Below are 10,814 nucleotides of genomic sequence, written 5' to 3' on the forward strand. Positions count from 1 at the left end.
GGCGCGGAGGGAGGGACCCCCGAGCGGGGGGGGGTCTTAGGGCTGAGGGGGGGATCCCAGGGCTGAGGAGGGGATCCTGGGGCTGAGGAGGGGATCCTGGGGTTGAGGAGGGGATCCCGGGGTTGACGGAAGATCCTAGGGCTGAGGGGGATCCCAGGGCTGAGTGGGGATCCCAGGGCTGAGAGGGACTGCAGAGGGAATCTGACTCTTAGGCAAACAGTGGCTCAGAAGCCCATGAGAGCAACCTGGGCGTCCCCACCCAACACTGCAGCCAGCGAGTGCCCCTGACCCTGCAGTGGCATCAGCACAACCTGGGGACAACGTGCCCTGGCTGCTGCACCTTAGGACTGAGCCTCAAGGCCTGGCCAACATCCTAGAGCAGAAAGCTTGGGCTACAAGACTTTGTTTGAGGGATTCATACAGCTTGGTTTGTGATGGAGAAGAAGAGTGTTCTGTGGCTACAGGAATTTTTTTTTTTTTTTTGAGAAGGAATCTCGTGCTCTGTTGCCCAGGCTGGAGTGCAGTGGTACGATTCTGGCTCCCAGCAAGCTCCACCTCCTGGGTTCACACCATTCTCCTGCCTCGGCCTCTTGAGTAGCTGGGACTACAGGTGCCCACCACCATGCCCGGCTAATTTTTTTGTATTTTTAGTAGAGACGGGGTTTCACCGTGTTAGCCAGGATGGTCTCGATCTCCTGACCTTGTGATCCACCCGCCTCAGCCTCCCAAAGTGCTGGGATTATAGGCATGAGCCACTGCGCCTGGCCTAGTTATGGGAATGTTTTTGTCTCAGATCTGGCCTCTCCCGGCCATAGCCCGATTCACCTCTGGGATGCCCTGTGTTCCTCTGTGTCGGGTGCTGCCCATCCCTCAAAAGGTGAACACCCTGGGGTCTGCTGAGATGTGCTGGTGCCCAGGACAACCCCCTGGTTCCCCAAAAAGAAGAGAACAGAGAGAAAGGATACCGAACATGAAGCATGTCACCTACTACCTCTTGGTGTCTATTTCCTTCCCGTATATACACACTCGCCAGGTTGGTGACGATGAAGGCCCACAGCTCCTGGTGGTTGGTGAGCTGGAATGGGAGGCAGGGACATTAGGGGGCTGAGTCGGGCGCTGTGACCCATGTGGCAGTGTGAGAGCCACCCACAATCTCCACAGAGACTACTTTGGAAAATACTTGTTTTTTTTCATTTCAAACATACTTGCCTTGCCTCCTAAACTCAAGGGTAACACAGCTATTAATTCTTCTCATTATAAAATCATTGTCTGTGTTACAGGGCAGTTAGAGAACAGAGAAGAGGAAAACCAGCCACCCTGATCCCACCCTCAGAACATGTTGGGTTTTGGCCCATTTTTTGCTGTCTGTCAGGACTGAGACCTGGTGGACCCTTCCTCCAGGCCAGAGCCAGCAACCTGGGGGACCCAGGTGTCCACTGCTATCAAGGCACATGCTGGTCCTGGGCGGGGTTCACTCTTCATGGGGGGAAGTGGGGAAGAGGGGAGCTGTTGTCCCAGAGGGGGCCAGCATAGGCCCCGCTCCAGAGGTAGGTGACGCTGTCAGAGGCCAGAAATGCTGCTGATGACAGGTGGTGGATGGGTCATGGTCCCTGGCTCTTCTTGGGAAAGGAGATCATCAAGAGAGGGACCAATCTATGTGGCTCAAGCCCTGCCTAGACCCTGGTTCCCAGTGGGGCTGGGCAAGAGGTGGAGTGAGCCAGGGAAGCACAGACCCCACCTGCACAGATGCCCTCCTGGCACACACCCAGGAGGCCCAGAGGATCTTCTGAATCAAGCAAGCACAGATGCTCTGAGACTCAGCAAGGTGGGGGATGTTTGTTGAGGGGCCACAGGAGGCACGTGTGTTTGGGGTTAGTGGGGCTGGGGCTGCATCCTGGCTCCATCACTCCTGGGTGGGCCATGAAAAAGAGGCTCTCTTTTGGCCCCGGGGTGTGAGGACTCCTTAGGGTATGTGGCCTTGGGAACTTTGACGTGGAACCAAACCAGCAACAGCAACCACTTGTGGGGAGTGAGACGGAGACGGAGATGGCAGGATGGCAGGGCCACAAGGAGGGTCCTGGCCCTGCTGTAGTCAGAGTGAGCCAGAGTCCGGAGAGTGAGGCAAGGAAGCGGAGGAGTGGGTGCCGAGTCGGCCCTTCCCTCCCAAGCATGCTGTCTGCACGTCAGGGCTCCTGTGCACCTCTGAGGCCAGTGGCAGGGGTGGCAGCACCCACAGGCCTGTGGGGTGCCGTGGAGGGGAACTCTGTCCAACAGTCAGCGTGCACGCAGGACTCCCTGGTGACCTTGCCCGAGTGGCAGACAGAGCAGCCCCTGCTCCCTGACACCGCTCCTCAGGGCCCTTCCTAGAATCATCGGGAAAAAAGCGTCCACAGCCTCCATTTCCTGTGAGGAGATTGAGGCTGAGGTGGGGACATGATGGTCCAATCCTGGGCTGGGGCGCTCCGTGAGGATGTGGCATTAGCCTTCTTCCCCATCTGCAGCCAGGAGCCTGGGGAGCTGCTTCACCCTCCCCAGCTCAGCAGGACCAGGAGTCCTCCACTGCCCAAAAAGCACCACCTGTGAGATGGCCCAGCTCCACCACTCCCCATGGGAGCCCTGAACCCAGGGTGGCTCTAAGTCGTCAGCTGACACTTGAGCCAATCCAGCCTTAGGGGTGGCTGCCACAAAAGCTCCTACTCAGGCCTGGAAGTGGTGTCCAGGGACACGTCGCACCTCTCCCTCACGTCTGCCCTGGGGTCAACTCAGGAAGACCCTGGCCCCATAGCTGTCCCTTATCCAGATAAACAGCGCATCACTGCCGAGGCCGGCGTGTGCTGACTACTGTACATTGCCTCTGGGGCTGCGGCTTTGCATAGCTGACCTAGTGCGACTGCTGTCCTCATCACAGACCACGCCCGACTCCTTACTCAGAAGTGTGGCCCGCCCCGAGCAGCAAGGAGGGCCGGCACCTTACCCGCAGGGCTGTGGTGAACTGGGCTTCCGCGTTGTCCATGCAGTTGACAGAGACACAGTACAGGCCCTGGAAGAAGATGTGTTGTCATCAGGGCCGGCCCCTGGGAAGGGGGCTCAGATCAGAGACACATGCAGTGCGAACGGGGCCTACACGGCTGCCCTGGAGGAGTATGGTAATGGCTCACTGTCGAGCCAGCTGCGATGCAGGTAATAAGCTCACTGTCCCCCGCTTTCAGACCCAAGCCAGTGTGGGGTGGGACAAGATGCTTACTGGAAACATTCCGGATCCTGCCTGGGGAGGTTATATGATTACCTATGGGAACATTCTGGATTCTGATTAGGGTGCTGTCAGGGGGTTCTTCACTGGGAATGTTCTGGATCCGGTTAGGTACTTACTTACTGGGAACATTCTGGATTCTCCTGGGGTGCTGTCATGGGGTTACTTACCAGAAGTGTGTGCAGCTGTGCTGCGTGGTTGGAGAAGAGCCGGGGGGACTGCTGGCACAGCTGGCAGACCTGGGAGATCTGCCGGGAGAGAGTGTACCGCCATCACAGGACTGCAACCTGGGACCTGGCGTCTGAGCAGCAATGGAGAGACCCCATAGCTGGTGGGTGAGCCCATGTCCCGTCTGCCCAAACTGGGGTACAAAGCCCCAGCAGACACGTCCACCATGAGGGTAAAGGGCAGCCCGGATCAAATTGTGGACAGGGACCCTTGTCTGTTACTCGCCTTTTCCACCCTGTCCAACAGGTGTCTGGGCCGTGAAGGACCTCCAGCCTACTGAAGGCCCCCATGCCCTCTCAGGAGGGCGGGCACTGGGGGTAGCGAGTGTTCCTAACGGCAGGGTGGGGTATAAGAATCACTGTCAAGGGACCCCCAAATCCCCAGAGACCATGTGTGCTATCCCCTCAGTGTGCAAGCTTTTGGGCCATGGTCCGTTGTTTTTGTTTTTGTTTTTTTTTGAGATGGAGTCTCGCTCTGTAGCCCAGGTTGGAGTGCAGTGGTGCGATCTCGGCTCACTGTAAACTCCACCTGCCGGGTTCAAGCGATTTTCCTGCCTCAGCCTCTCAAGTAACTGGGATTACAGGTGCCTGCCACCACAACTGGCTAAGTTTTGTATTTTCAGTAGAGACGGGGTTTTGCCATGTTGGCCAGGCTGGCCTCAAACTCTAAGCCTCAAGTGATCCACCCCCCTCAGCCTCCCAAAGTGCTGGGATGACAGGCGTGAGCCACTGTGCCCAGCCTCCACTGGTTTTTGTATGAGATTCTCTTATCAGTGGTGCCCATGCGGGGCTGTAAAATGCTGACTGACAGCAAGACAGCAGGATGGGTTGGCCTGCCAGTACTGCACTTGGCGAATTCAGTCTCTTGTCTGACACTGCTGAGACCCAACAAACTCCTGGGCCTTCCCACCCCTCCTGCGTCCAGCCTTACCTCCTGCAGCGCCGTGGCCTTGTGACCCGTGACGAGGCGGCACATGATGATGTGCTCCAGCAGGATCACTTGGAAGGATGACAGGATGGGGCTGCAGTCCAGCACTATGGGCGAGAGTCAGGGGTGAGCATGCAGGGGAGGCCAGAGGAGGCGCCATCCCCACCTCACTCCTGTCTCCAGTCACACTGGCCAGGCACCCACCCTGTCATCTACCCTAGTCCCCACTGCGCCCTCCAAGTGAGGGAGTGTGTCTTGCTGTCCAGGTGGAGAGACGGAGCTGGAGCCAGAGGTTGGTTCCCACAGTGCTCCAAGAGGGGTCGGCTCTGACCCTCACCCTCACCCTATGTGCTCAAGAGCTTGTGGACATGGCAGGTTCTAGAAATGTGGAAATGTGGAAACCACCCTGGATCATGAGACCATGAAGCAGAGCCTCAGGCAGTGGGGTAATGGGACCTGGGCCGGGCCCCACCTCCTGACAGCCCCAAGCAGCCATCCTCACATGGGAAAAGGAGAAGCACAGGCCTCTCGGGCTTTGGGCTGCCTAGGCTCTGATGCCTTCTCCCCCAGCAGCACTCACGAGGAAGCAGACAGACAGACTAAGGGGCACACTGCACCAGCCAAGGACATCTGCTCTGGGTTTGTGCTAGTCAAAGGTCCCTAGATGGATCAGACAGTTGAGCATCTGGAAAGAATTCATGACCTCCAAAGGACATGCTGGTGGTCAGTGAGGGCTGAGTTCTGATCCTGGCGTCATCCCAAGGAGTGTCCCCATCACAACACTGATAATAATTGGGAAAGGCAGCCACGACCTGTTTCAACTGAGCACCATTGGGCACAACGGTCCTGACCAGTCAGGGAGGTACCCCCGACCCCAGTCCTGTCTGCTCTGCTCCGACGTGGGTCACCAGCATTTACCAACTAGGGGTGACGAGACCCACTAGGCAGGGCAGCTGGGTGCTGCGGTCACACGGTCACTGTGCCCTGGAACAGCCAGTGACTGGCCAGGCTGTCCGCCAGGGGGCGCTGTGGCCACGTGGCCAGTCGAGCACCTGACTTACTCTTGAGCTTCTCCAGCTGCATGAGGGCCTTGTCCGTGTACTTCTGCGCCTTCTCCAGGTAGCCGGCCTGCATGGAGTGCATCACAGTCACCTGTCAACAAGACCAGACAGCAGGGGTTACCAGGGCCCTCTCCCTCTCCCTGCCCCCGCCCCCAGCCCTGGCTCAGGCCCTGGTGGGGACGCACCAGGTAGACAAGCACACACATGTGCTCCTTGGGCAGCCAGTGGAAGAGGTCAGCGGGGTTGCTGGGCAGGATCTCATCATCGTGCAGCGTGGAGATGGTCTGGATGCACTGCTGCAGCTGCTTCAGACACGGCTTCACGCTCTTCACCTGTGCAGCACCCACACCCGAGCACCCACCTGAGCCTGGCCTCTCAGGAAGCCAGGCCCAGCCCAGCCACCCCTACCCCCTCCTTCAGGGAGCACCTGCCTTCCCCTTCGGCCAGGGCCACCTCCTGCAAGATGGACCCGCCCCTGCCGCACTCCCATGAATCAGCCAGGCTTTCAGGGCACGGGGCACAGCCAGGCGGGCAGCTGTGGGACTGAGACTTGTCCACTGCCCAGTGTTGGGTCCAACACCAAGGCCCAGGAGAGGCCTGTCAGACCCTGCTGGAGCTGCACTTGGTCTTCTTGCAGCCAGACCTGAGACAGCAAGGGGAGGCTGTGCTCCCCAGGGGTGGGAGGTGGCTTCCTGGCTCAGGAGTCGGGCAAGCGCTGTGGTCCATCTCGCCCTGAGGCCCCGAGGGATGTCTCTACTGCCCTAGCACCCCGAGGGAAGCGTGGCTGCAGTCTGCTCTGTGTCCCTATGCACCGAGTGCAGTGCTTCACCCAATGGGCAACGATGGGTATGGATGGAGAAACTGGACAACCCCCTTACCAAGCCCTGTGGAGAGACTCGCCTGTGGCCCACCAAGACAGGTGGGTCTGAGGGGCACAGGGCAGCCCCCAGCCCCTGAAGGGCCGAGACGGTCACACAAGCACAGACAAGGAGCTCAAACACAGCTGTTTCCCACCCACGGCGGGGTCATGGAGTCCAGTCTCGGACACAGCTGGGCACATCAGTCCCTACTCAATCCCATAGCAGGGGGTACAGACACCAGTTGGGCATCTGCTGTGTGCAGCACCTCTGTGGTTTATTCTCATGATTCCCTGAACTGTTGTTGCAATCTCTGAACATCCACACACTGAGCGAGTGCATACAATGTCACACATAGTACTCCCAAAGGGAGGCAGGGTGGCCAGGACAGACCCTGCTCCCAGGCACCAGCACACCAGGCAGGCACGATGGTGTCAGCACTCGCGGCACAGCAGGACAGAAGTGTGTGTGTCTGGGGCTGGAAAGACAGCCCTGCTGTGTGGCAAGGTAAGGCAACGACACAGTTGACCTCACAGCCCAAGACCCATTGGCCTGGGTGCCAACCACACCCATTGGTCACAACCAGCAGCCCGCCCGAGAGGCGCCACACACCTGTCCGGCATCCAAATAGTGGGTGACCTGGAGCACCAGGAAGAAGACACGCAGCGACTCCTTCTGGATGGGGTTCCCCTGCCAGTTCTCCACGATCTGCCCACAGAGGGTCAGCAGCGGGTGCACCTCCTGCAGCTTGCGCTCCATCAGCAGCAGCTGGGGAGGGAGAGGCGCAGGTGTAGGGTACAGGGCTTGCAGGGGCCCTCCTGGGACCGGGAGCACAGGCTCACCTGCCCACCTGCCTTGGGACTACTGCCACCAACCCAGAGGGCAAGGCCAGCCTGAAACCCCGGCCCAGGCAGCTCCTGACCAGGCTCCTGCCTCAGCATGAATCCCATAGGCAGGAGCCTGAGTTTCCCTCCTGAACCCAGCAGGGCCCGGGCCTCACACTCCAGGCTGCTCACTACGCCTAAGGGTCTGGGCGCGAGGGGCCATGCCATGGAGAGCGGACGGGGTCTGAGCAGGGAGTCCTGCCTCACCTCCACAACACTGGCTGCATCCAGCCATGCCCAGCCTCAACTTACCATCCCCTTGCTGAGGAGGAACAGCGCCCTGCAAAACAAGAGGCAGGGGTCAGGTCCCAGAAGGCCCAGGAGCCTCCTGAGATGACTGTGACTACCCCAAGGCTCACAGGACCTAATATGCCACCTTGGGGGACAGTTCAGGGGACAACAGTGAACAGTCCCCGTACAAGACTGCTCTGTTTTATCCTATTGTGCCTGTGTTTATTTTTATTATTTTTTTCTTAGAGTCTCGCTCTGTCGCCAGGCTGGAGTACGGTGGCACGATCTTGGCTCACTGCAACCTCTGCTTTCCGGGTTCAAGTGATTCTCCTGCCTCAGCCTCCTGAGCAGCTGGGACTACAGGCACCCGCCACCACGCCTGGTTAATTTTTGTATTTTTAGTAGAGACGGGGTTTCACCATGTTGACCAGGATGGTCTCAATCTCTTGACCTCATGATCCTCCCACCTCAGCCTCTCAAAGTGCTGGGATTACAGGCGTGAGCCACCAAGCCTGGCCCCAACTTTTGTATTTTTTGTGGAGATGGAGTTTCACTATGTTCCTCAGGTTGCTCTTGAACTCCTGGGATCAAGTGATCCTCCCACCTTGGCCTCCCAAAGTGCTGGTAATATACTGTGAGCCACCGTGCTTGGCCTGAAATGCCATTTCTGTTCTTTGTCCTGGACCAAGGTGGCCAAGCCCCTTCTATGTTAAGAGAGTGGGAGGGAAGGAGGGGAGTGGGTGCCTACCGTGTGTACTCAGATCCCACCACCCGGGCGTACTCGGCCCCCACACCCAGGAGGTCACAGGCCGACACCAGGTCCTTCTCAAGCGTGTGCAGTTGCTAAAAAGGAGAGAGCAAGCAGTGACCTTTGCTGCCAAACCCATCAGTTTTACGGTACCTGGCCTTTGTGCTTTGTTAACAAACAACCAAACCTCCCCACGTCAATGAAACTGCCTGTGTCAGTTTTGAGCTAAATTAACCAAATTATCTCATCAACGCTAATTGCTTTGGGCACAGAGCTCCAGTTGGCCTGTGGTATATATGTCATCTAACATGAATGGTGCCTGCAGTAGACATTGTCTAAACTTAATGGAGCATAGAACCAGCAGCCAAGGCTCATGGCACAGCCCCCAAGGCTGTGAGAGCACGTAGGGCTGTTCTGAGAGCTTCGTTGGTGCCTGTGGGGTCTGTCTTTAGTGGGGTGTCCCCAGTGTGTTCCATGGACGACAAGGAGGTACTCCCTCAGAGGCAAGTGTCAAAGCCTGAACAGGCTGAAAGGGAGGCACATGCCTGGCTTGACCCTGCAAGGCGACACCTGCGGGGCCACGGTGGAGAGCTCGGCCCTTGGGTATGCGTGCACATGGGCCTGCCAACTCTGTGGCCTGGGGGTGGTGACTCACAGCCTGGCCTGCTCCTTTGTCTGCTAATGCGCACAAGTGTGCGTGGGGAGATGGAAGGAGACTGTGTGTGCATTCGGCTTCTCATCAGGCCTGGGGGAGGAGGGCCTTGGGAACTCCTGGCTGTTGGGTGAGCTCTTCCCGGTGGGTACTTTTCTCAGCCAGACCCTCCTGGAGTGAGGGACTCAGCTGGAGGAACTCCCAACCCAGGGTCAACACACTGCGTGCCTAGGTGGGTGTCATGGGAGGTGGCTAAGTGGTGGCCCAGAGGGCAGGCTGGGTCATGGAAGAGAGAGGCTGGGGGCCGGGCACCCATCTGAGGGTCCCCAGTGCAGAAGTGTAGGTGGAGCCCAGGACAGGAGTTCTGCCCCACACGGTGGAGCCTGCCGGCCCCTCCACTCTAGCTGGGAAGGCCGAATTCAGAGTCCCCCAACGACTGAGCACTGTGGAGCTCAGAGACCAGGGCACCACCTGTATCTGGGGGGCCGAAGGGAGCATGAGGAGGAACTGTGTGGATCCCAGAATGAGGGTGTGCCCCAGCAGCCCCCAAAAGTGAGGGGTCCATGTGGGAAACAACGCTTGACGTGGACATTTGTGGCCTGATAGGCAGCCCCCTGGAGTCTCAGCCTAGCTCCTAAAAAAACCCCACAGTGGGTCTCTGGCAGGAAATGTTCCTGGGATTTCAATGAGCGCAGGCCAAAGATGAGATGAGAATGGCTGGGAGGGACAGAAACCTAAAGACACCCAACAAGCAGCAGGCCCCCTGTCAGTGTCAGCTCCGGGGAAGTCCCGCACTCCCACCACTCACCCCTGGGCGTTGCTGAGAGCCAGGCTCAAGCCGGGGATGCTGTCAAGGATGGAGGCTGGAGGGGGCTTGTGAGCAGGTTAAGGAAATGTTCCCATGTCCCCACCCACTCCGTGTGCCAGCCCAAGGGGGTCTGCGCATCGTGGACTCTGCTGTTCTTTGCACATGGGGCAGGTGCCCCAGGGTCATGGTCCCTGCCAGGCACCCTCGTGCCTGGGCTGCAGTACTCACAGCGAGCTGGAAGAGCAGGCGGCAGTGCCAATATGGGGTCTGCTGTGAGATCTGTATCGCCTTCCGCAGCAGCGGCTTTGCTGCATCGACGGAATTCTGAAAGGAAATAGTTACGTTTGGGAATGTAAGAAGGCGGCAATCAAGCTGGATTCCTTAGCAGCAGCTGTGGTGCCAGAAGGCAGTTCCTGTTCATGCTTACCAAAGGATTTTTTGGGGTTGCCAATTTACTTTATTAAAAGCAAAAAAAAGATATTTTATTGGACTCACTGGCTGGGAAGTTTCTGCATCACTCTTAAAATAACTTCTCATTTAACTGGACTGAAAGTACTTTCAGTTCAAAATTCTAAACCGTCAAATCAGATGCCAGTTCCCATCTTTTACGTTCTCAGACCAGAGAGAGGCATCGAGGTGTGAAGTACACACATTCCCTGCCGCCAAAGCCACCTTACTCATCATCCTTCTGAGGTGGGAGGAAGGCAAATTTCAGCTACAATTGAAATTAGGAACCAGATTAAGAAGGGAAACTGTACAGACTTGTCAGGTGAGGAACAGGTTGATCTCTCCCAACAGTAATATGTAGAAAAGGAAGCTGCCGGCCCTCCTTAGCAGGTGGCTACCCACCAAAGCCCTGGGGCTTGGGCATAAGAGGCAGGAAAGTAATCTGATTGTTAAAAGCCACCGTGCTGGCCGAGCGCGGTGGCTCAAGCCTGTAATCCCAGCACTTTGGGAGGCCGAGACGGGCGGATCACGAGGTCAGGAGATCGAGACCATCCTGGCTAACATGGTGAAACCCTGTCTCTGCTAAAAAATACAAAAAACTAGCCGGGCGAGGTGGCGGGCGCCTGTAGTCCCAGCTACTCGGGAGGCTGAGGCAGGAGAATGGCGTGAACCCGGGAGGCGGAGCTTGCAGTGAGCTGAGATCCAGCCACTGCACTCCAGC

The 10,814-nt window shown here is 57.8% G+C and overlaps 1 protein-coding gene across 4 annotated transcripts in view; it reads right to left on the reverse strand.

Annotated features, from left to right (window-relative positions):
- The window catches only part of MAU2 (MAU2 sister chromatid cohesion factor), a 42,715-nt gene that overhangs the window by 10,542 nt on the left and 21,359 nt on the right, over nucleotides 1–10,814 (reverse strand). For 2 of the 4 annotated variants that reach the window (XM_023229888.1, XM_023229890.3), the window contains exons 4-13: nucleotides 9,875–9,970; nucleotides 8,187–8,281; nucleotides 7,460–7,487; nucleotides 6,936–7,091; nucleotides 5,652–5,798; nucleotides 5,467–5,557; nucleotides 4,409–4,512; nucleotides 3,421–3,498; nucleotides 2,975–3,040; nucleotides 989–1,075 (exon numbers count right to left, since the gene is read on the reverse strand). In XM_023229888.1, the coding sequence (XP_023085656.1) occupies nucleotides 989–1,075; nucleotides 2,975–3,040; nucleotides 3,421–3,498; nucleotides 4,409–4,512; nucleotides 5,467–5,557; nucleotides 5,652–5,798; nucleotides 6,936–7,091; nucleotides 7,460–7,487; nucleotides 8,187–8,281; nucleotides 9,875–9,970 (948 nt within the window). Of the gene's footprint in view, nucleotides 1–984; nucleotides 1,076–2,974; nucleotides 3,041–3,420; nucleotides 3,499–4,408; nucleotides 4,513–5,466; nucleotides 5,558–5,651; nucleotides 5,799–6,935; nucleotides 7,092–7,459; nucleotides 7,488–8,186; nucleotides 8,282–9,874; nucleotides 9,971–10,814 lie in introns of all 4 variants that reach the window. The other 2 variants (XR_002735230.1, XM_023229889.1) reach the window with 2 other exon arrangements.

Source organism: Piliocolobus tephrosceles, chromosome 21 (genome assembly GCF_002776525.5).
Source record: "Piliocolobus tephrosceles isolate RC106 chromosome 21, ASM277652v3, whole genome shotgun sequence".
NCBI classification, from domain to species: Eukaryota; Metazoa; Chordata; class Mammalia; order Primates; family Cercopithecidae; genus Piliocolobus; species Piliocolobus tephrosceles.